Source organism: Cervus canadensis, chromosome 1, assembly GCF_019320065.1.
Source record: "Cervus canadensis isolate Bull #8, Minnesota chromosome 1, ASM1932006v1, whole genome shotgun sequence".
Classification (NCBI taxonomy): Eukaryota; Metazoa; Chordata; class Mammalia; order Artiodactyla; family Cervidae; genus Cervus; species Cervus canadensis.
The window spans coordinates 74,290,715-74,317,536 of record NC_057386.1 but is presented as its reverse complement, the minus strand read 5'-3'; the positions used below and the strand labels follow the sequence as shown (position 1 = coordinate 74,317,536).

Genomic DNA, 26,822 nt, shown 5'->3' with positions numbered 1-26,822 from the left:
AACATAACTTGATATCTATAATTTCTTGCTTGTGAATTTTTTGGACTTAAACTGTAATATCAAACTCAATGTATAGTGTTGTGGAAACACTTCACAGCCAATGCGAATGCAGTTAGGCAGCTGAACTTGAACTCAGAAGGCATTAATGCTTAGACGGATTAGAGGGAGGCCCCAAAGAATTTAAATCTATCACTGCCCTCAGACTCTGCGTGTGTACAATCTCAAATTTAATAAATGATTCACTTTGAGATCAATGCATACTAAGAGACTAATAGCAAGAGAGGTTTTAGAAGGCTGCTGCATGCGATGACAGACACTGTGGGTGATGGAGTAGCTGTTGCACCATTATGTCCCTGATGACATTTACACTCCATGTCATGATGGGTGGGATACATAACATTTTCCTCCTTATAATTATAGGTATGCATTATGCAAGGAGGTGAACCAGGCACACACACGGTCCCTGCAAACAGAGTCACACTTAGTCTGTTAAGTGTATACCAAGCTTGAAATAATAAAAATAATAACATGCTTACATGTATGAGTGGGATATCATTCTTATTGAGCTAAGTAATTTATGAACTACTAATAATCCCTTGTCTTTAAGACAGTTGTGACTAGACATATACTTAATACCCCTTTAATTTCCTACTTTACTTGCTATTTTCTTTTATAATTAAATCCAAACTCAAACTCAGGAAATCTCTACTTGCAAGCTGATGTCAATCAGAGTAGTCTTTTCAATTTTCCCTTTTCTACCCCCTTGGTAAATGAAGGGAAGTCATGTAACAAAATATTCAAATAATACCCTAAACACTCCTCTGTGTGTGTGTGTATGCTAAGTCACTTCAGTTGTGTCCGACCCTTTGGGACCCTATGGACTGTAGTCCACTAGGCTTCTCTGTCCATGGGATTCCTCAGGTAAGAATATGGGAGTGAGTTGCCATGCCCTCCTCCAGGGGATCTTCCCGACCCAGGAATTCAACCCATGCTTCTCTTATGTCTCCTGCATTGGCAGGCAAGTTCTTTACCATTAGCGCCACATGGGAAACCCAAACACTCCTATAGGGAGATGGCAAAAACACACCAACTTGAAGTTGTAGAGAAGTTTACATCGAGTATGAAAAGAGAGATTGCAAGTCAATGGATTATGAAAGAAAGTGTAAGATTTTCTAAATCCAGATTTTCACAGAAGTCGAGGGCTGACAATCTTTGTAAATTCATCATCTTGGTAACTGAGAGGGAACAGCTCACCGTTGCAAAATGTTTATTTTGGTTCTTTAAGGAAAAATTTTTGTGACCCCTGTTATACAGCTAAATTCACACTGTATTTACTAACTTTCCTTAAATAAAAGAGAGATAAATGAAAAGGAGAGGAAAAAAGATCATATATCTATGACTGTGTGTGTGTCTATCCATTTACAACTATCTCTATGCATTCACAGAGCCTATGCAGAAGAAAATATAAAAAGGGACTTAATGGCAGCTTTTATCTGCTACTCATTTACTTACTGCTCTTCACCAACTAAAATGATATAATTTAGTTAATGGTTATTTTAAAGATTCAGGAAATAATTATTTCTGTTCCTTAGCAATGAAAATGACCATAATATAAAGTTGCCCTGGCAACTTATTTTTCTCTGTTGAAGAAAAGACTCCAAGCTTTTTTAAAAAATGACTCTTTCATTAGAGATTTCCAAGCTAAAAATGAAGCATTTTGCACCCTTTGCAAGCGCTGAAAGATAAGGGCACAATGGCACCCACAGCCTTCGTCAAACAAGGTAAGGAGACCCGTTAAAGTTGTGCTGTTGGTAGGAAAGTTGAGGCAAGTGAAATACTTTCTAGGATGTGCGTGAGACTAGGGTTAAAAGAAGCCATCTGCAGCACCATGGATGGACCCAGAGATGGTCACACAGAGTGACGTATGCCAGAAAAACAGACATTGTATGGTACCACTTACATGCGGAATCTAGAAAAACAGTACAGGTGAACTTATTTATAAAAACAAAATACAGTCACAGATATAAAAAACAGGGAAACCAGTCACAGATATAAAAAACAGGGAAGCCCCAAAACACTTGATTACCAGGGGGAGAGGGGAGAGGGATAAATTGGGAGGTTGAGACTGACGTACAGACACTGCTATGCATCAAAAAGAAACCAATAACAACATACTGTAGTTGGACAGTACTCTGTAATGACCTATGTGGGATAAAAATCTAAGAAAAGAGTGGATATATGTATATGTAAAACTGATTCACTTTGCTGTACAGAAGAAACACAACATTGGAAATCAACTATGAAAGTGAATGTGCTAGTAGCTCAGTCTTGCAAACTCTTTGCAACTCCATCAACTGTAGCCTGCCAGGTTGCTCTGTCCATGGAATTCTCCAGACACAAATACTGAAGTAGGTTGACATTCCCTTTTCCTGGGGAACCTCCCAACCCAGGGATTGAACCCAGGTCTCCTGCATTGCAGGCAGATTCCTGTTTGAGCCACCAGGGAAGCTCTATCAACAATACTCAATTAAAAATTAAAAAAAAAAGAGGCCAAGAAAAGAACTTCGGAGTAAAGTTCTTTTTAGGTTGGAGATTCCACCCAACCAAGAAAAAAGTCTCAAATTCTTTTGTAGGATAATGTCCTATTCTTACATTCTTAATTTGTTATATTCCGCATATTAATTTTATAGAATAATATGATTACAGTATATTATTTTATATTATAAACATAATAATTTAAAATATTTTATCAGTTGGATGGCATAAATAAATCTTCAAGGGCAGATTTTTTAAGAAAGTTTGCTGAATGATATTTTCTGTGCTTTATAAGTATGCCATTTCCACTGTCTTCATTCATAAAAGATATTATAACCAGACCCTATATAATAAAGTGGAGACATAGCCTTTTTCTCTCAATAATCAGTAGATATTACTCCATAGACTTCTGCAGAGAAATATTAAGGTTAGCCTAATTTTCTCAACAGCATGTAAAGAAATAAAAACTGCATACGTTTTCTTTCAAGATTTTGCATGAATTATTCTTTCCCCAAAATGCAAAAATTTTCTGGTAGTTTCCAGCTTTTTGCCCTAAACATCTAACATCTTCCCTCTCATCATTTTGAACGTTTTCCCACCTTTGTTTAGTATTTGAGAAGAACTCCTATTTGTGTTCCACATCTCTGATGTGATTTCTCAGTGTCAAATCTGTTCTGATTCTGGATTTTTTTTGCCTGTTGCATTTTAAATTTTCATTATTCTCCATTATTTCTTTCTTCTCAGCAATTTTCCCAAAGGTGATTTTTTTTTTTTTTTGTCATGCTGTGAAGCATGCAGGATCTTTATTCCCTGGCCAGAGATTGAACCCAGGCCTCCTGCATTTAGAGCACAGAGTCCTAGAGTCTTAACCACTGGACCACCAGGGAAGTTAAAAACGTGATGGCCCTTAATTTAGATGGTTCTGATTCCTTTTCATAATAGGCATCCCTCCTTACATTCTACTGAGATCACTAGCCAGTTTTCTTACAATTTTTTCCTATTTCTCTTTTGAATCTTCAGTATGACTTTCTCTCTACATTTCTTAAGAAAATATTAAAGATTCATTGTTGAATTTTTTCCAACACATTTGAATAATAGGAGATTTACACAAAAAAGGTGCAATGTAGGGAGAAAAAGATGGCAGAGGAGTAAGTGGATGTGGAGTAGCTCTCTCTCCACGGATACATCAGGAATACAGCTTCAGACACAATAGCGCATGCAGAACACCATCTGGGAGCAGCCAGGAGTACCTGAGCAGTGGAAAAGAACATACAGAACCACGCAGAACTAGGGAGGACAAGGAGCTAGGGGGAAAAACAGGAGTGCTAGTAGGACTGGACCTGCCCTCAGCGGGAGAGTGAACTGAAGCAGGGGTCTGATCCCCACCTCGGGGCAATTGTCTGAGTCAGAGGAGAAACACTTAAGGCTGAGAGTGAAACAGCTGATCTGTGGCAGCCTAAATGGAATGAGAATCAAACAGTCCTTGCTGCAGCCATGCCTACCCTGGACAGGGATGCAGGTCATACCCTGGAAGGGGCAGCGGCTGGGAACTGGAGTTTAGGGATTGTGGAGCCATCCCAGGGTGAAGGCTGCTGTTGACTGCAGAGAGATGGCTCGAGGGGATGTGAGGGAGGAGACTGTGGTGGAAAATTTCTGTGGTGGAAAGCCAGGCAGCCATGGAAGAAGGCCATATTGCTGAGTCACACGTAGGGGGTGGAGCCATCACCATAGCTTCTCACTCCCCACACACCAGCATTGGCAGCTGAACAATAGAGAGGCTGGCACGTCAAACGGCTGATGCATTGAACTACAGAGTAGGACCCCACCCAGGCGCCCCTTTAAGTGACTGATGCACCGATCTACAGAGTAGGACCCCAGCCAGGGGGGCCGCTCTCTGGGCCTGACATGCCGAACAGCAGAGAAGGACCCCAGGCAAAGGAGCCCTCTAAGTGCCTGAATGAGCGGAGCTGCAGAGAAAGACTGGCCAAAGGGGCCTTCTACAAGCTTCTACAAGGCTTCTACAAAGGGGCCAGCTACAAGAGGCTTGAAAAAAGACTCTGATAGGGCCATAACTTTTGCTCTGCCAGGGTCCCCACAAGCCAAGCAGCCATACCCCCTTCACACTCAACTCTCAAGGGGGCAGAGCTGCCACTAAAAATAAATAAATAAATAAACTTACGTCTATGCGCGCAGGGTCTCTTTGGTTGTGTCCAACACTTTGCGACCCTGTAGACTGGGGTCTGCCAGGCTTCTCTGTCAGGGGGGTTCTCCAGGCAAGAATACTGGAGCATATTGGCCAATACCGGTTGCTATCCCCTTCTAGAGTGCTACATTTCCTGCTGCCCTAGGTGCCAACTCCCCTGAGAACCTGGTGCTGCCAGAACCCCTGAGACCCAAGCAGCTGCACCACTTCCTCCCCTGGCCCTCACAGGGGCAAATCCAAGTCCTCCAGGGCAGCCTCAGGAGCAAACCCCAGTGGACGACCCACATGCAGAGGTGGAAATAAAACCACAATTGAAACTCAGGGCAGTGTGGCTAAGGAAGAAGACCCAAAACCTTCCCCCCAGCTGTACAAGCTGCAGGTTAAATCCACATGATCAACTAGGCAGACTCTGTGTCTATGGAATATATAAAAGGACATTGAGAGCTCCCTTAAAAGAAAACACACTAGTTCTGACAGCTGTGGGCATTGGAGGCAAGAACACAGAAGAGGAGGACCAGATTAGAATCTGAGCTGCCCCCACAGCAGGTCCAGAGATCAGCACGGTGTCGAGGGCATCCTAGGGAGGGGAGGTGGACTGTGACTCCCAGCGAGGGAAAGGACTCTGACAGCAGTGACTCAAGGAAAACATTTATTATTCTTATGTTTTGACTTGCTCTGTATCTTCTTTGGGATTTTTTTCCTTTTTTTCCTTTTATTTCCCCCCTCTGTTGTAGTTGTTGATTTTATTTGCACTATGAAATCTAATTAATCTTTTGAGCTTTTTTTTTTCCTCAGTCACATTTTTTATTGTTGTTATAAACCTCTGCCTCTACGTTGGGCATTTGTAGTTCTCTGGAATCTTCCTTTTCTTTTTATTTTATTTTTCCTTTTTTTTAAATTTTCACTTAAAAATTTTTTAAAATCTATTATTATTTTTTCTACATTTATTCCTTTGTTTGCTTTTCCTATGTTCTTTTCCCTTTTCAGTTAATCTTTAATGTATATAAATCTTCTTTATCTATCTCTATGTAACTCTGCATATCTATTCTTTCCTTCTTCCCTTTCCTCTGAACACATTTGTTAAGTTTTATTTTCACTATTTTATTCCCCAGTTGGCACCTTGCTTAGTTTTGTTTTCCAGTTTGTGCTTTAGTTCGTTTTGTTCTTAACTGGTAAATATAGTTTTTGATTTCCTTTGTTCACCAGGTCAATCTACCGTACTTTATTTTAGTTGGACTGTTTTGACTTTGCTTATGGGTATATATATGTATATGTGTACATTCCATTATTTTAATTATCTTTTGCCTGATTTTGTAGCTGCTATATGTCTGAGGTTCGTCTTTGGTTTCTCATTTTTGGGTATTTGCTTTAATCTCACTTAATGCCATAAAAAAACACTTGTGGAATTTTCATTCCTGACCAGAGATCAAGCCCTGAGCCTTTCGAGTGGAAGCACTGACTCCAAGACCCTAGACTACCAGAGGACAAACCCTAGGGAGTATCAGATAGTGAGAACTCACAAAAAGGAAACCACTTGAACATAAGAGCCATCATCATCTCAACACCAGTAGCACTCTGTGCAGGATGCCTCATCTAAACAACAAACAAAACAAAAACACAAACCCAATCATCAGCAGACAGGAGTACCACCTCACTCAGCCTTTCCCATCAGACGAAAAACAAGCAAACAAACAAACAAAAAAACTCAGCACAAATCTCACCCTATAAGAAGCTTACACAAACCACTGGACCAGCCTTAGGAAGGCAGAAACCAAAAGGAAGAAAGAATTCAGCCTTGAAGCCTGGGAAAAGGAGACCTCAAACATAATAAGTTAAAAATATATATATATAATGGAAAGCCAGAGAAATACCACACAAATGAAGGAACAAATTAGAAACACAGAAGTCCAAATAAATGAAGAGGAAATAGGCAAACTACCTGAAAAAGAATTCAGAATAATGACAGTAAAGATGATTAAAAAAAAAAAAAACCTTGAAAAGAAAATGGAGAAAATGCCAGATCAGTTAACAAAGACCTGGGAGAATTAAAGAATAAACATACAGAGACAAACAATACAATTGCTGAAATTAAAAAAGCTCTGGAAGGAATCAACAGCAGAATATCTGAAGCAGAAGAATGAATCAGTGAGCTGGAAGACAAAATGGTGGAAATAACTTCCGAAGAGCAGAATAAAGTAAAAAGAATGAAAAGCAAGTCTCAGAGACCTATGGGACAATATCAAATGCACCGACATTCGAATTATAGGGGTCTCAGAAGAAGAAGAGAAAAACAAAAGGTATGAGAAAATTTTTGAAGAGATTATGGTTGAGAATTTCCCCAACATGAAAAAGGAAATAGTCAATCAAGTCCAAGAGGCGCCAAGAATGCCATACAGGATTAACCCAAGGAGAAACACACCAAGACACACACTAATCAAACTAACAAAGACTAAACACAAAGAAAGAATAATAAAAGCAGCAAGAGAGAAGCAACATACAAGGGAAACCCCATACGCTTAACAGTTGATCTCTCAGCAGAAACTCTGCAGGCCAGAAGGGAATGGCAGGATATATTTAAAGTACTGAAAGGAAAAAATCTACAACCAAGATTACTGTACTTGGCAAGGATCTCATTCAAAATTGATGGAGAAATAAAAATCTTTTCAGACAAGCAAAAGTTAAGAGAATTCAGTACCACCAAACTAGCTTTACAACAAATGTTAAAGGGACATATAGTGAAGAAATATGATAGAAGAAAAAAGATCTAAAAACAACTCCAAACAATTAAGAAAATTAAGAAAATGACAATAGGAACATATATATCAATAATTACTTTAAATGTAAATGGATTAAATGCTCCAACCAAAAGACACAGACTAGCTGAATGCATACAAAAACAAGACCCATATATATGCTGTCTATAAGAAACCCACTTCAGACCTCACAACATATATAGACTGAAAGTGAGAGGATGGAAAAATATATTCCATGCAAATGGGAAGCAAAAGAAAGCTGAAATATCAATCCTCATATCAGACAAAATAGACCTTAAAATAAAGAATATTACAAGAGATAAGGAAGGCCACTACATAATGATCAAGGGATCAATCTAAGAGGAAGACATAATGATTGTAAATATCTATGCACCCAACATAGGAGCACCTCAATACATAAGACAAGCACTAACAGACATAAAAGGAGAAACGGACAGTAACACAAAAATAGTAGGAGACTTTAACACCCTACTCACACCAATGAGCAGATCATCAAAACAGAAAATTAATAAGGCAACACAAGTCTTAAATGATACATTAGATGAGATGGATCTCATTGATATCGTCAGGAAATTCCATCCAAATGCAAAAGAATACTCCTTCTCAGGTAGACAAAGAATATTCTCCAGGATACTCCACATCTTGGGTCACAAATCAAACCTTAGTAAATTTAAGAAAGTTGAAATAGTATCAAGCATCTTCTCTGACCACAATGCTATGAGACTAGATATCAATGACAAGGAAAAAACAAGAAACACAAGCACATAGAGATTAAACAATATATTTCTAAATAACCAAAAGGTTACTGAAGAAATAAATCAAAAGGGAAATCAAAAAATTTCTAGAAACAAGTGACAATGAAAACATGACAACTCAAAATGTATGGGATGCAACAGAAGCAGTTCTAAGAGGGAAGTTTATAGCAATACAATCCTACCTCAAGAAACAAGAAAAACATCAGACAACCTAACTTTACACCTTAAACAACTGGAAAAAGACCCCAAAAATTAGTAGAAGGAAGTAAATCATAAAGATCTGAGCAGAAATAAATAAAAAAGAAATGAAAGAAACAATAGTAAAGATTAATAAAACTAAAAGCTCATTCTTTGAGAAGATAAAAAAAATTAACAAACCTTTGACCAGATTCATCAAGACAAACAAAGAAGAATCAAATCAACAAAATTAGAAATGAAAAAGGAGATGTTACAACAGACAATGTAGAAATACAAAGGATTATAAGAGACTATTATAAACAGCTGTATGGCAATAAAATGGAAAACCTGGAAGAAATGAACAGATTATTAGAAAAATTCAATCTTCCAAGAATGCACCAGGAGGAAAACAAAATTATGAACAACCCAATTACAAGCACTGAAACTGAAGTTGTGATCAAAAATCTCCCAAAAAACAAAAGCCCAGGACTAGATGGCTTCGCAGGAGAATTCTACCAAACATTTATTTATTTTTTTATTTCATTTATTTTTATTAGTTGGAGACTAATTACTTTACAATATTGTAGTGGTTTTGCCATACATTGACATGAATCATTTAGAGAAGAGCTAATGTCTGTCCTTCTAAAACTCTTTCAAAAAATTGCAGAGGAAGGAACACTTCCAAACTCATTCTATGAGGCCACCATCACCCTGATACCAAAACCAAAGACAACACAAAAAAAGAAAACTACAGGCCAGTATCACTGATGAAAATAGATGCAAAAATCCTCAACAAAATTTTAGCAAACAGAATACAGCAACACATCAAAAAGCTCATACACCATGATTAAGTTGGTTTTATTCCAAGGATACAAGGATTCTTCAATATATGTAAATCAATCAATGTGGTACCCCATATTATGAACGGTAAAAACCATATGATAATTTCAATAGATGCAGAAAAAGCCTTTGACAAAATTCAGCAACCATTTATGATTAAAACTCTTCAAAAAATGGGCATAGAAGGAACCTACCTCAACATAGTAAAGGCCATATATGATAAGCCTCCAGCAAACATTATTCTCAATGGTGAAAAACTGAAAGCATTCCCCCTAAGATCAGAAACAAGGCAAGGGTGCCCACTTTCCCCACTATTATTCAACATAGTTCTGGAAGTCCTAGCTATAGCAATCACAGAAGAAAAAGAAATGAAAGGAATACAGATCTGAAAAGAAGAAGTAAAGCTCTCACTGTTTGCAGATGACATGATCCTGTACATAAACAACCTAAAGATAATATCAGAAAATTACTAGAGCTAATCAGTGAATTTAGCAAAGTTGCAGGATACAAAATCAATACACAGAAATCACTTGCATTTCTACATATTAACAATGAAAAACTGGAAAGAGAAATTAAGGAATCAACCCCATTTACCACTGCAACAAAAAGAATTAAATATCTAGGAATAAACTTACCTAAGAAGACAAAGGAACTGTACATAGAAAATTATAAGACACTGATGAAAGAAATCAAAGATGATACAAACAGATGGAGAGATATTCCATGTTCCTGGGTAGGAAGAATCAATATTGTGAAAATGACCATATTGCCAAACACAATCTACAGATTCAATGTGATTCCAATCAAATTACCAAGGACATTTTTCACAGAACAGAAAATTTCACAATTCATGTGGAAACACAAAAAACCCTCAATAGCCAAAGCAGTCCTGAGAAAGAAGAATGGAGCTGGAGGAATCAACCTTCCTGACTTCAGGTTATACTACAAAGCTGCAGGCATCAAGATAGTATGGTACTGGCACAAAAACCAGAAATACAGACCAATGGAACAAGATAGAAAGCCCAGGAATAAACCCATGCACCTATGGGTACCTTATATTCGACAAAGGAAGCAACAATATACAATGGCATAAAGGCGGCCTCTTCAATAAATGGTGCTGGGAAAACTGGACAGCTACATGCAACAGAATGAAATTAGAACATTTCCTAACACCACACACAAAGATAAACTCAACATGGATTAAAGACCTAAATGTAAGACCAGAAACTATAAAACTCTTAGAGGAAAACACAGGCAGAACACTCTGTGACATAAATCAAAGCAAGATCTTCTACGACCTGCCTCATAGAGTACTGGAAATAAAAATAAAAGTAAACAAGTGGGACCTGATGAAACTTAAAAGCTTTTTGCACAGCAAAGGAAACTATAAGCAAGGTGAAAAGACAACCTTCAGAATGGGAGAAAATTTCCAAAACATACAAGCAGTTCATACAACTCAATACTAGAAAAACAAACAACCCAATCAAAACATGGGCAAAAGACCTAAACAGACATTTCTCCAAAGAAGACATACAGATGGCTAACAAACACATGAAAAGGTGATCAACAATAATCATTATTAGAGAAAAGGAAATCAAAACAATGCAATATCACCTCACACCACTCAGAATGGCCATCATCAAAAAGCCTACAAATAATAAATGCTGGAGAGGGTGTGAAGAAAAGGGAATGCTCTTGCACTCTTGGTGGGAATGTAAATTGATATAGTGACTATGGAAGACATATGGAGATTCCTTAAAAAACTAGGAATAAAACCACCATATGACACAGCAATCCCACTCCTAGGCATATACCCTGAGGAAACCAAAACTGAAAAAGACACATGTATCCCATTGTTCATTGCAGCAATATTTACAATAACTAGAACATGGAAGCAACCTAGATGTCCATCGACAGATGATTGGATAAAGAAGTTGTGGTACATAGACACAATGGAATATTACTCAGCCATAAAAAGGAACACCTTTAAGTCAGTTCTAATGAGGTGGATGAACCTAGAACCTATTATACAGAGTGAAATGAGTCATAAAGAGAAAGATAAATATTGTATTCTAATGCATATATACGGACTCTAGAAAAACGGTACTGAAGAATTTACTTACAGGGCAGCAGTGGAGAAACAGACATAGAGAATAGACTTGTGGACATGGGGAGAGGGGAGGAGAGGGAGAGATGTATGGGAAGAGTAACATGGAGACTTACATTACCATGTGCAAAATAGAGAGCCAACAGGAATCTGCTGTATAGCTAAGACACTCAAACAGGGGCTCTGTATCAGCCTAGAGGGGTGGGATGGGGAGGGAGATGGGAGGGAAGTTCAGAAGGGAGGGGATATATGTATGCCTATGGTTGCTTCAGGTTGAGGTTTGACAGAAAACAACAAAATTCTGTAAAGCAATTATCCTTCAATAAAAAAATAAATTAAAAAAAGGTGTAATGTAAGCTATAAATGAGGATCACATATGTGATGAAAAATTTTCAAGTGCTCAGTAGTCATATTTAAAGAGCAAAAAGAGACACATATAAAATTAATAATATATTGTATCTAACTCAAATATAGCCAAAATGTTATTTAATATTTCATTATGAAATTGGTCTTTTTCATTTGTGTGTGAAGAATTCAAAAACTGGTTTGTATTTTACACATATGTAACATCTCAAATTGAACTATTCATATTGCAAGTGATTAACAGTTCTAGTAGCCAAACATACTGGACAACGCCAGTCTTGATTTTTATGTTAGCATCATACTTTACAACGTGAAATAAGTCACACAGAGAAAGACAAATATATTATACTGCTTATATTCACAATCTTAGAAAAATAATACAAATGAACTTATTTATAAAATAGAAAGACTCACAGACTTAGAAAGCAAACTATGGTTACCAGAGGGGAAAGGTGAGGTGTGTGATAAATTGGGAATTTGGGATTAACAGATACACACTGGGTGTATAAAATGGATAAGCAATAGGGTCCTACTGTAGAGCTCAGGGAATTCTACTCAATATTCTGTAATAACCTAAATGGGGAAAGAATCTGAAAATGAATGGATATATATGTATATATGGGCTTCCCCAGTGGCTTAGCAGTAAAGAATCTGCCTGCAACGCAGAAGCTGCAGGAGACATAGGTTTGATTCCTGAGTCAGGAAGATTCCCTGGAGGAGGGCATAGCAACCCACTGCAGTATTCTTGCTGGGAAAATTCCGTGGACAAAGGAGCCTGGTGGGCTACAGTTCATAGGGTTGCAGAGTCAGACACAACTGAAGCCACTTAGCATGCACGCACATACGTATAACTGAATCACTCAGCTGTACTCCAGAAACTGACACGACCTTGTAAATCAATGGCAGTCCAATATAAAATAAAAATTTAAAAGAAGACTAAAATAAAAAAAGCAAATTTTTATAGAAAAAGTAATTAATGTAAGAGATGATCATAAACCATTTTCTCTTACCTACACAAATCTTCTTTGATTTGAAGAGAGATCAATTCCTTAGGAATATGAAAAGAAAGTATGCTCTCTGACATCTGCTCCCGGATTTGCATCCACTTATTGTCAGACGTGGGAAATCTGTATAATTTGCACACTGGGTTCTTTAACACTGGAAAAGGAAACAAAAATCAAGGTTAATAAACAGATTACAAAGATATGTCCATTAGATAAAGATCAATTAACAAAATCATTAATCAGGCTACCATTCTAATTATTTATTTGATGAAAAATTTTTATTATAATCCATAGTGTATTTGAGTTCCTAAGAATTCTCTCCATACACCTTATTTTTTTCAGTAGCTTCTGGGACATCAGTCTTTATTAAATTAAAAAGTGATATATCAAATTCCAATTCATAAAGTGGCCACTGTGGTTCTCTGATATACTGCCTAATAACTCTTTTCCCTTCTAAAGATTTTCTTATAGTATATGTATTTATAACTATAGATGAAAATATATGGATTTATATATCATACATACTTTGAAAAAATATATTTCTGAATTTCTTCCAATCACTCTTAGTCAACTTTACCCACTTACATACTAGGTGACAACTGATGTGTTATATTAAAGGTTCTAAATGACCCTACTACCAAAAGTGACTTATTTCTTAAATGTCAAAAGGTTTATTCTTAGTTTAAGATCTATTACAATTCAAATATATTCATACTTCAGTGCCACAAAGTCAATAACACACTTTCCTGAAACCATACATTATTAAAAGCAGAACAGGGAAACTACAGAACAAACTGAATATTTGGGGTGGGTGGGCAGTGATTAGGGGAAAAGTAACATGGTCATGTCATTAAGGATTTTAAAAGATTAAAAGAAAAAGTGCAAGACTAGATATTAAGATAACACTTGAGACACCTTGTATGAGGCCAGCATTCCTGCTGCACTACCAAGCCCTGTATCTCAAGGCAAGGTTTTATCTCCACTGCTGTAGGGCAATGAATGTAAAAGAAGCTTTTGCACAACAAAGGAAACTATAAGCAAGGTGAAAAGACAGCCCTCAGATTGGGAGAAAATAATAGCAAACGAAGCAACAGACAAAGGATTAATCTCAAAAATATACAAGCAGCTCCTGCAGCTCAATTCCAGAAAAATAAATGACCCAATCAAAAAATGGGCCAAAGAACTAAACAGACATTTCTCCAAAGAAGACATACAGATGGCTAACAAACACATGAAAAGATGCTCAACATCACTCATTATCAGAGAAATGCAAATCAAAACCACAATGAGGTACCATTACATGCCAGTCAGGATGGCTGCTATCCAAAAGTCTACAAGCAATAAATGCCAGAGAGGGTGTGGAGAAACGGGAACCCTCTTACACTGTTGGTGGGAATGCAAACTAGTACAGCCACTATGGAAAACAGTGTGAAGATTCCTTAAAAAACTGTAAATAGATCTGCCATATGACCCAGCAATCCCACTTTTGGGCATACACACTGAGGAAACCAGATCTGAAGGAGACACGTGCACCCCAATGTTCATTGCAGCACTGTTTATAATAGCAGGACATGGAAGCAACCTAGATGCCCATCAGCAGATGAATGGATAAGGAAGCTGTGGTACATATACACCATGGAATATTACTCAGCCGTTAAAAAGAATTCACTTGAATCAGTCCTAATGAGATGGATGAAACTGGAGCCCCTTATACAGAGTGAAGTAAGCCAGAAAGATAAAGAACATTACAGCATACTAACACATATATATGGAATTTAGAAAGATGGTAACGATAACCCTATATGCAAACAGAAAAAGAGACACAGAAGTACAGAACAGACTTTTGAGCCCTGTGGGAGAAGGTGAGGGTGGGATGTTTCGAAAGAACAGCATGTATACTATCTATGGTGAAACAGATCACCAGCCCAGGTGGGATGCATGAGACAAGTGCTCGGGCCTGGTGCACTGGGAAGACCCAGAGGAATCGGGTGGAGAGGGAGGTGGGAGGGGGGATCGGGATGGGGAATACGTGTAACTCTATGGCTGATTCATATCAATGTATGACAAAAACCCACTGAAATGTTGTGAAGTAATTAGCTCCAACTAATAAAAAAATTAAAAAAAAAATAAAAAAGAAATGAGAGGGTAGATTCCACGTTCAAAAATGTAATCAATTAAAACAAAACCTAACTTTCTTCTTTCTACCAGACTGCTTATAAAGTTTCTCTATTTTATCTATCTTATCTATCTAGCTACCTATCTATTATCTACCTATCTTACTTACTTACTATCTTATCTTCCTATCTTACCTATCTTACTATCTACCTACCTATCTTACTATCCATCTGTTTGTTGTGAGATGCATCATGCTTTATACTATTCTGAGAGACAATTTATTGTTTTCTTGAGTCTGGTTTGTAACTGAAGTTCAGATTTGTTAAGTTTAGTTATATACCATGCTCTGAAGAGTGCTCTTTCATTAGACTATACAGTGTTAGGAAATATTTTGCTTGATTTTTGATGAACACTGAAAAAAAGGATGGGATTCTTTTTTTTTTCCTTTGCTTTGTTTTTGTTCAGTGTGAACCTCATGAGGTTCTTTTGACACCACTTTTAAAGTTTTCTTTGTTCATTTTTTTGTTATTTGAAATGTGACAGTGGGTTACAAAGACATATGGGCCTAGTTAGATCTGGATTCATCTGATGACACATGGAAGCAAAGAAATGGAGAATATTGAGAAAAAGAGAGCCTGAATAGACTGAAGAAGTGGATTTTTCCTTAAGAGGCACTATTAATAAATTCCTTTAACAAAGCATGTATTGAGCTCCCATTTAATTTTCAGATTGCTATCAATTATCAGCTTATTTATTATGCTTTCTAGAATCTAATTCAATAACATTTGTTAAACACTAGGTTCACACCAAGAATTCTGTTAGAGACTAGGAATATAATGATTAAATTATGGATTCTGGCTGCAAACAGCTTACATTATACTGAAGAGGTCAGATGTATTTGAAATATATATGCTATAAGGTAATGCAGTTAAAGCAATGATAGAGGCCACCATTGGTGCTACATGAATATAGATCTGAATCATATATATTTGAAAAGAAAAATGGATAGATGCAAAATATTTATATAACTTTCATTTTTAAATATACTAAACTACTGCATCCAGGGAGAGTCCAAAATCTAGTTAATTATAATAAATGCTAGTTTTCTTCCAGGGAAAGGTAAAATATGAGTCACATAAAAGTAAAGTATGAGTCATATAAAGCAGATCAACTTTTTTTCCATTTTCTTTCTTTTTGGATTTGGAGCAGGCTGTGTGCCATGTTGTATTGTGTATCTGTAATTGTGACTCAGGAGAATTCTGAGTTAAGTTGAAAGTAACCTTGTTCACTCCATCAGTTGAGTTGGACCAAAAAAAAAAAAAAAAAGCTCAAGAAATCCTTATCATTTGGAATTCCTTCACAACTCATGTCTGATCCAATTGGGTCAGTCAGTCCTCATATACTGTTTTGATTTCTCTCTCTGAGCCGACATAACTTTGTGTACCCTGGAGTGAATTCTAGAAATCAGTTTAACTTTTATGGCTTGTCACCTGTATTCTGCTAACCTTCTGGAATAGGATGTGGCATAAATTTGCTAAATCCTCCAGGCCTGAAATATATGTAATAAGTCTGTGTTTATGAGATGATTAAAAACTGAGCTGAAAAAAATTCAAGTAAAGAAACAGTCACAGTAATTTGTCTACAAAGACAAATATTCCAGTCTTACATGTAGAAGTCTTAATGCATGTATAGGCACTGATGTGGCAAAATTGTATGGTGCACTAATAGGTAAAAATATCTTGATATAAAAATAGACCCATCATAGGCAATTAAGGTAAATGGGACCTGGTCAAGAGCAAATAGACCATGATTTGTAGTGTAAAAAATGTTAAATTAATTTTTAAGTGAAATACATTTCTATGACAGTCACACAAATTTTGAGGAAGCATATTAATTTTTAAAATATATGCTTCGAGCAGTGCTTACTTTTTATTAAACCCAATATATTTTTGATACTATATATAACCACTGCATTGAAAAGGATAGGAATTTTATGCTTTTTTAATGGCATAAGGAAAGGGGAGAGAAGATGACAGATAAGGCCAATGATAAATCTCTGGGCAGGTTAGAAGTGTTGTTGGTAATAATGTTTTCGAAAAGGAAAGAAAGGGCCACTGTGAACTGGACCTCATCTTTCTGGGATTCCAAATGAACTGAGGCAAAAGGAACACAGCAGTAGTGTCTGAGCTTCAGGTTGGCGCTCTTTGATTTTTAGATTTCTAATCTATACATCCAAGAATTCACCTTAGTATACTTACAGAAGCAATAGACAAATCTGGAGAATCTTCCTGTCTCTGGTACCATAATCTCTAAAACATTTTTGAAATTCTCTTCAATTCCATGTTGAAGAATTTGGGTATCAAAAGTAAATCTATAGATTAAGAAATGGCTTCTCAGCAAGAAGCAAGCATATGGACTACCTACATTGTCTTCTTTTTAAATGTTGTGGATGCGTGCTAAGTTGCTTAAGTCATGTCTGACTCTTTGAGTCACTATGGACTATAGCTTGCTAGGCTCCTCTGTCCAGCGGATTCTCTAGGCAAGAATACTGGAGTGGATTGCCATGTCCTCATCCAGGGGATCTTCCCAACCCAGAGCTCAAACCTGCATCTATTTATGTCTCCTGCATTGGCAGGTAGATAATCTATACCACTAGCATCACCTTGGAAGCCCTCAATACAACAGATTTTTGTTCAAAACAAAGTTCATGAAATTTACCTGTATTTATTAGGAAAAAATAAAAGTCTTTACAGGAACAACTTATAAATAAGAAAAGGGACCGTATCACTCATTCTTAACTAAAAGAAAAAAAAAAGTGATACAGTGCCTTAATGATGAGTAGAAAAGAGACATACGAGGTTAGAAAACGTTCTCTTCTGGTGAAATTTAACAATATGTACTGAACATCTATTATGTCATAGGCATGGGTCTAGATGCTGAGGATATGCAAATACTAGCAAGAGTCAGAGGGTGACAGAGCATGAGATGGTTAAATAGCATCACTGACTAAATGAACATGAATTTGAGCAAAGCCTGGGAGATGGTGGAGGACAGAGAAGCTTGACAAGCTATACTCCATGGGGTCTCAAAGAGTCAGACACGACTTAGCAACTGAACAACAACAACAGCAAGATTCAGCTTTTGGTCTTTAGAAGGCATTGAGAGAAACCAACGTGTCAACATATATTTAAGTGACAATATGATAAACGCCTTATTAGAGATAAACAGGGATTCTATGGAAGTTCCTACGAAATAAAAAAGTCATGGGAGACTTCATGATGGCAAAATGTGCTTTCAATCTTCAAGGGCATTCATAGTGGATAGTGGCATAATTCTAAGCACAAAATTAGCAATAGTATGATGTAGGGATAGAATAGGATTGAAAACATGCTGGAAAACATTAAGGCTGCTTCAGAATGCCAGAAACAGTAAGGGTCCATATGATGAAGATTCTGTCAGGCTGTGTAGTATGAATTTTATCATTAGGGTACCCCACTGAGAAACTTTAAACTGATAATGAATGATAAAATGAGCCATAGGAAGGGTTATAGATTATGATCAGAATCAGGAAAAGTGGATAGTTGGTCATAATGTGATGATCAATGAGAGGGCATACAGGAGTTTGAATTAAAATAGTAGTAGTGGGATTGGAGATGGGGAAAAGGATATAAGATATTTATTTTGAGACAAAGGTAAGTCACTCAGTGCCCCATAGGTCATGCAAAATTCCCACCCTCATGAAAGTTACATTTTAATGAGGTAATCATACAGTAACCAAACACCTAGTTAAAATATTAAACTTAATATGACTAAATATTATTTTAAATTATTTAACCTCACATGTCACATATTTAATATAAAATTTAAAATGAGAAGATAACAGGGCAAGAGTAGACCACTATTTTCCATAAGGTGGTCAGAGAAACATCTCTGAGGAGATGAGTTTGGAGCAGAGACTTAAATAACATGGAGGATGCTAGCTATTTAAAGAATCAGATATGGATGCTCCAGGAAAGAGGTCGTGCTGTAAAAACAGAGGCTTTGGGATGTGAATTAACTTTGTATGTTTGAGGCTGACTTGGAGTAAGATGCAGGAAGAGTGCTATGAGAGCTAAGCGGAGCCAGGTTGTATAAGATCCTGCAGAACTTGGGTCAAGAGTTTGGATTTATTTCAAAGGGGGAGAAATGGGGAAATATTGATCAAAGGGTACAGACTTTCAGTTATAAGACCAATAACATCTGGGGATCCTAATACTGTATATTGTATACTTTAAAGTTGCTAACAGAGTAGATCTTAAATGTTCCCACCACAAAAAATAAATGATGCCCTGGTGGCTCAGACAGTAAAGAATCTGCAGGAGACCCAGGTTTGATTCCTGGGTCAGGAAGATCCCCTGAAGGAGGAAATGGAAACCCACTCCAGTATTCTTGCCTGGAGAATTTCATGGACAGAGAGACCTGGCAGGCTACAGTACATGGGGTCACAAAGAGTTGGATACGACTGAGTGACTAACACACAATTATATGGGGTGATGGAGGTGATTGCTAATGCTCTGGTGGTAATCATTTTGCAATATGTAAATGTACCAAATCACACTGAATACTTTAAATTTACATGTTAGATGTCAATTATATTTCAAAAGAGCTGGGGAAAAAGTATGATGAGAAACCTTTGCAGAATTTTGAGGAGGGTGGTAAGAACTTTTTAAATACCTTATGGCTGCTGTGTGGAAGGTAGACTACAACAGGGAAAAGGGGAAACGGAGAGGCAAGTAGAAGACTACTGTAGTCATCATCTGAGAGGGGATGGCAGCTCTGATCACAGGGTGCTAATAGGATCAGCAGATTCTGGACTCCAGAAACAATACTAGCAAAAGAGACCTGCCATGATTTAAACTCTTTTGAAAAATAAGAATTAGGAGGATTTTCAATGTAGTATCTGTGTACAAATATTTCAAATGGAAAGATACACCGTGTTCTTGAGTTGGAAGAATCAATATTGTTAAAATTATTATATTACCCAAGGTAATCTACAGATTCAATGAAATCCCTAATTAGAATACCAATGCCATTTTTCACAGAACTAGAAAAAAGAGTTTTAAAATTTGTTTGGAAACACATAAGACCCCAAATAACCAAAACAATCTTGAGAAAAAGGAACAGAGCTGAGGAATCACACTCCCTGATTTCAAACTATACCATAAAGTTATAGTAATCAAAACAGCATGATACTGGCAAAAAAACAGACACAGATCAAGGGAACAGAACAGAAAGCCCAGAAATAAACTCACACGATTAGTCTATGACAAAGGAGGCAACAATATACAATGGAGAAAAAAGTCTCTTTAATAAGTAATGCTGGTAAAACTGAACAGCTACAAGTAAAAAAAGTGAAATTAGACCATTCTCCAAAACCAGATTAAAAAAAAAAAAAAAAACCAAATGGATAAAAGACCTAAATGTAAGACCAGACATATAAAACTACTAGAGGAAAACAGGCAGAACACTCTTTGACATAGACTGCAGCAGTATATTTTTGGCTCTGTCTCCTAAACTAAAGAAAACATAAGCAAAAACAAACAAAGGGGATTTAATTAAATTACATAATATAGTTACTCAGCTCTGCAATGAGAAAATTATATAAAAATTATACATCATATGTTATTTCCATACACAGCTTCATTGAAAAATTCCCCTGCTCTCATGTTTCATTCAACCAGTCCTTCTGTAGTGGATATTTAAATGATCCATAGTTGGTAAACGTCTGTGTATTATATTTGAGTGTGCATGTATATTATGTTACATTATCTTAAATTACTCTGCTTTTCAATTTCTCTTCCTTTTAAAACAAAGCTTCCTTTAGAATTTTTAGGCTTCAAAGGCAAGACCCACTCAAGTGGTAAACAAAAAGGAATACATAAACCCCAAACAAAAAGGCTTACATGCTGCTTCCCAGTAGCAAGAACTTTCTAGTATCACAGTGGTCTGTCTTGGAAAAAACGTCTTTTTGATTGTTTTGGCCCTTTGCTCATCATTCAAGATTGATTACTACCGGATCTCTCCTAGAGCTTGGCTCACAACGGTTTTAAATGAGTCAAGCTTTGGCGCCCCCTCACTAAAGTATTTGCTTTAGTGAATTCTAAATTTCTCTTACAGAGACTACAACTGTCTCAGAATCAAACTGCCTTCTGTAGTAATTACTGAGCACATGGTACAACTGGAATCTTTGACATTCATTAAAAAAAAAAAAAGTGTGTATGTATGGGAAGGTGGCTGAGAAAAGGAAAAGAGTAAAAAAATTAATCATAAGAAATTAGCATGTTTAAGTAAATCACTATACTGTTCAGAAAGAAAGATCTGACAGAGACACTCAGAAGGGATCAGCCTGCAGGTTCAGCCAAGATGGATTTTTGCTTATCACTTTTTATTCTTCTTACACATTAGATTGTTGTTCTTGTAGGAAGAGCTATTTCTATTAGGGTATATTCATTTAAAAATGTTCTCTGATGTCATGAGAACTTGGTTAAATGCTACCCATTCTCAAAGCAAAAAGGAGTTTTAACCTTCAAGGAAAATCAGTGATCATACACTTGCTACAATGCAGTATGTACATGAAAACACATGTTCCACGGTCACAGGGACCTGAAACTTTGTGATAGAATTATTAGCAGATAATTAGCTAAATATTAGCTAATATTCTACAAAATTGAATGATTTTTATACAATACTGTGACACCATATTCCAGTCACATAAAATAATCAGATGCATGGCTACCTTCCATATAAATGACAATATTTACTACTCTCCAAATAAACAGTACTGATAAAACAAATGAAAAATGTAATATGGGGCCTATACTACTTGTGAGTTCATTCAAATATCAAAATTCTTTAAAAATTTTTGCAAAAGTGGATTTTTTCCTCAATATTATACCTTTACTTATTTTTCTTGAAAAGGACACCTTTTTCTTCAGTTCAAAATGAGTTATTTGACTATCTCAATTCATGTCTTTTTATAATGTATTTTAGAAACGTACCAGAATACAAATATTAATTTTGTTCTACCAGTGAAGTGAAAGTTGCTCAGTTGTGTCCGACTCTTTGCAACCCCATAGACTACACAGTCCATGGAATTCTCCAGGCCAGAATACTGGAGTGGGTAGCCTTTCCCTTCTCCAGGGGATCTTCCCAACCCAGGGATTGAACCCAGGTCTCCCACATTGCAGGTAGATTCTTTACCAGCTGAGCCTCAAGGGAAGCCCTGTTCTACAAAGATGCTTTTTACATCTACAAATTAATCATTTGATACTTTTAGCAAGCAGCAATGGAAGAAAACCATAGTAGTATCAGGCACTATGCTTCTTGAGTTATTATCCTTTTGGATACAACAATCATTTCTATAAGGAGGGCTTTTAAAAATATCTTATTTGTGTACTATCATAAGAATTAATTTTGATAAACTGATGTATTTACATTTACTATTTTAACATGATACTGAAATCATGATTCATAGTTTTATCTCTACATATAAATAGCATCTATTCTTGCCAGGGCTTGAAATATGTGATCCAATTTTTCAAATATATTAACTCCATAGACAGATTTTCCTTTGGAGATGACTGGCAGTTTATCAAAATCTCTTTCTTTTTCCTTAGCACACAGTAGGATTACATCTCCCAACCTCCCTTGCAGTTAAATGTGGCCACATGACCCAGCTCTAACCAATGAAATGTGAGCAGGTGTCATTTGTCTACCTCTAGGTTTTGCTCACATACCCTTCCATGCGCTCCTCTGTGGTATTTTCCCTCCTACCAGCTTAATGGAGACAATAACATAGTAAAGCTATAAATAAAAGGAGTTTGGATACCGGGCTGACTATGAAGAGGAAAGACATCCTCCCAACTCAAACACTCAGCCAGGACTGCTAAATGAACAATAAACAAAGTTGTAACACACTTTTGAATCTAGTTTTTTTTTTTTTTTTTTTTTAGCAATTAGCCAATCCTAACTAATGTACTTGGAGAAAAGTAGGAAGAAATATATAATGAGATTAGGAAAAAAGAAAAGAGGAGGATGAGACCAATAGAAGTCACGGGGTTAAAAGAAAGAAATTTCAGTAACCATTCTCTATCTGCTGCCTGCACAACAGATCCCAACAGCACCTAGGACAGGTCACGGGTGCTGGAATGGGAGAAGGAAGAGTCAGCTTGAGGCAAGAACATTTCCTGCTGCTCCTCCTATGTTACCTTCTTCATGCCCATCTCTTTTTCCGGTATGGATGGAGCAAAGAGCCCAGCCATCAAGTTGGTCCTATTCTAGTGCCTGCCTTGTGGCCGAGGTGGAGAAAAAATGTGCAACTATTTTCAGAGACTCTTAGGACAGTCTGATATTCACCAAGGACAAAGTGAAAGCACTGCCTTTCTTAAGATGGAAGAAGATAGAAGATTTTACATCTGGTCCACTTCCAGTCTCCACAGTCCCTCTTCATTCTCCCTCAGCATCTCCTTAAATATTACCTTGCAGAATCACAGTGTCAGCTTCTTCCTTCCTTCTCACTATAAACATACTTTTTTTTCTATCCATAACAATCACACACACACACAAAAGAAATGACAATTAAAAAACCACAATCATAAAACCTGTTTTGTAAATCTGCTACCTTGAGTTATAGCTCATTTTCTTTTTACCTCTTTAACTCCTCATTTATATACCACCTATTCACTCTTTCAGTCATTATTTACTAATTATTTATTGTTATTAGCTATTAACAAAAATACATTAAATATTAGTTTGTTTCAAATCTAATAACATGGTTCTGGAGGCACAAATATAACAAAGACAAAACGTTTGCCTTTGATGATTATACAGAACTGAGGAAAAAGACAGATGAAAGTAATTACACAGCAAGATGATTTTTTTGTAGTCTAGATACAATTAAAGGGTTATGAAAGTGCTTCCTCTCTCAAAAGGCACAATTAGTACTACCTTTCAGGCTGGAGAAGAAAGCTTAATAGAAGGAATGACATTTGAATTGAAAAGACACAGGCTTTTATAAGTCAAACAAGGGGGAAATGAATATTTAGGTAGAAATAACAAAGGCAATAAGCAATATGAGACAAACGTGGCGTACAAAGAGAAATTGAAGATGAAGAAGCTACAAGTAGTCTGCTGTGGTGAGAACGAAGGAAAGAGAGGGACTGGAGGTTGTCCAAAAGGCGCTACTTAGAGTCCTATTTTGAAGAGTCTTACTGAGCTTGAAACTTTATATTATAGAAAACTTTTAAGAAGGGGAGAGAAATGATCTGATACATACGAAGAAACTTCATGGTGGAAAATCAGATTATGTAAGAGTCAGGAAGATGGAAACTCATCAAAGTTTCAGATAAATGTTGCTGTTGTTTAGTTGCTCAGTTGTGTCTGACTCTTTGCGACCCCATGGACTGCAGCACACCAGGCTTCCCTGTCCTTCACTATCTCCCAGAGTTTGCTCAAACTCATTCCCATCGAGTCAGTGATGCCACCCAAGCATCTCACCCTTTGTTGCCCTCTTCTCCTCCTGCCCTCAATCTTTCCCACTGGAGGCCCCTGCTGAAGGGGTGAGTGTTCAGCACTTGCATTATAAAGCACTTCTGTGACCAGAAAAGAATTTTCCCTCTTCTGCTTAAGCAAAAATTAGATTTCTTATTGGCTTTCACTCCTTCCCCAAAGACTGAGAAAGGCTACTGCAATAGGTCTACAGAATTTTCTGAAGGCAACCCTTTTTTAAGAACTCCTACAGTAAGCCTCCCTTATTAAGGAACTTGTAGTCATGGCCAAATGAAAGGACTAAAGGCATAATAACCATTACTTTTATTCTAAGCATTAGAAAAAGTGCTCATCAGAACCAAAATTTTGTCTTTTCCTATCTCCATCTGGCCAAACTGTGAAAAGGCCAGACTTAATAACAGCATCCTCTGAACAAGAACTACAGCCTTTTTGCAGCAGGTGGTTCCCACCTCTGCCTACAGAATTGCAGCCCAAACAATCTGCTCAGAATTGCAGAGTACTCAGTAGAATGTGCTTATGACTCAGGCTGTTAAGTAGGAGGACTGTTATTGTTATTTTAACTCGTGCCAGAGTATGTGGGCAATTCTCCCTCTTTCTGTCTCGAGTTAACCAAGAGACATCCCTCTTCAAAACCTCACCCCTGGAATAGATTCTTACTCAGTTAGAGCCAGAATGGTTTGGGGTCTGGGTACGACTGCCAACTGATAGTGGAGATTAGAAAAGGCTTTCATACAGGGAACATCTGATATTCTCACTTAGCAACAAAATTGACTGTTAGAATGCTTGAATCTGCCTTTAAAATCATTTGCACAGGGTGCCATAGACCAGAGCTGAATGCTGATGAGACAGTAGTCAGCACAAGTCAAAGGTACTTGTTTTCAGAAAAGATGCTGAAAATAGCAAGTCTTCTTTCGCTTTCCCTTAACTGTTGGGGTATTGTGGTCCTACTGTTTGTCTTTCTCTTGCCAAATGTTCTCAACAGTGCAAATACTCATCAAGTGCTGCTCCTAAGGAATATTTTAAAAATGAAACAAAGAAATCAGCCTATTTTTACAGAATGTTGTCTTAAAGGATAAACTTTGCCCAACAACATTTCAGGAAAAGGTGTAAATCTATTCTGAAGATATAGAAGTATCAAAGAAATGTCAGGATGTGGCAAATATTAATATTATTCGGTAGATAAAAGATGACATGGAATAGGAAAATAAATATTTTCTGCTTTTAAAATCATTTTCTCATTTCCACTTAGCTGATTTGTCTCTGTTTTTCTGATGCTATAAATTAAGATTCAAGATTATATATCACTAGGATACAATATTGTCAAAATGCTATAAAAGTATGCATCAAAAAGAGGCAGGAAAGTTCCTCAGCATTCTAGAAGTGATGGGCAAACTGAAAGAATCCAGAAAAAGGCAACAACCATCACTGGTGTTCATTAACGATAATGTGTGTATTCCAAAGTAACCCTTGCATACCTCTCTAGTCCTTCAAAAAGTGAGGGTCCACCAAGACAGAGACACCAGTCCAGAGACAGCCCAGAATATCACAATGTCAGAATATCACATTACATTACATAGAGAGGATATGGAGATGACGTCAGGGAGGTAGAAGATGTCAGCTGATACAGCACCTTGTCGGCCATAGGAGGAGTGTGGGTTTTCTTCTGACCATTAAAGACAGCCAATGGTGAATTTTGAACAACAAAGTCATATCAGTTGATTCATGAAAGATCAGACTACGTGAACAATAGATTATGCAAGAGCAAGACTGAGCATAGGAGGCTACTGCATTAGCTAAGGTGAGAGAGGGTGGATTCCAAGGGAACAGATAAAGACAATGAGAAATGGTTAGATTCTAGACAGAGATGAGCTTGTTACTGTTACTATCTGTGATGAGGCTTAATTAGGTTAAATACTATGCCTCTAATAGGCAGTGGAGTCCAGAAATAATGCAGCTGTCAGGGTTCTTTACTATACTCTAAATGTTTACATGGGGCTTTTGTGTCCACAAGATGCTGATATTAAAAGAAGTAGTAAGACTTAAATGTCAAAGAGATATATCAATCTTTACACTAAGAATTACATGTATTAAGTTTGAAACATTCAATTCTAAATTTTACAAAATAATCAGTAATATTAGCAGACGATTACAAAGATTTTGACATTTACAAAGCATTTTCACTCCTGTTATCCTATTCAGTATTAAGATAGCATAGCAAAATAGAGATATCTAATAGTCACCTTTATGGTATCACTGAAGGATGTTCTCAATAGCCCGCTTTTCTCTCTGGGTAGACATGGTGCCTTCCTTACTTTTTTCACATCAGTCCCCTCAACTTTCAAAAAATGATCCTAATATTATTGGTGGAATAAATGAAACTGCTATTTATGCATCAAACAGGCC

At 36.9% G+C, this 26,822-nt stretch overlaps 1 protein-coding gene across 7 annotated transcripts in view; it reads right to left on the bottom strand.

The window, feature by feature from the left end:
- Window positions 1–26,822, bottom strand: part of INPP4B (inositol polyphosphate-4-phosphatase type II B) — an 885,859-nt gene that overhangs the window by 206,802 nt on the left and 652,235 nt on the right. For all 7 annotated transcript variants that reach the window (XM_043485578.1, XM_043485574.1, XM_043485541.1 and 4 more), the window contains one exon: window positions 12,765–12,912. In XM_043485578.1, the coding sequence (XP_043341513.1) occupies window positions 12,765–12,912 (148 nt within the window). The remainder of the gene's footprint in view (window positions 1–12,764; window positions 12,913–26,822) is intronic.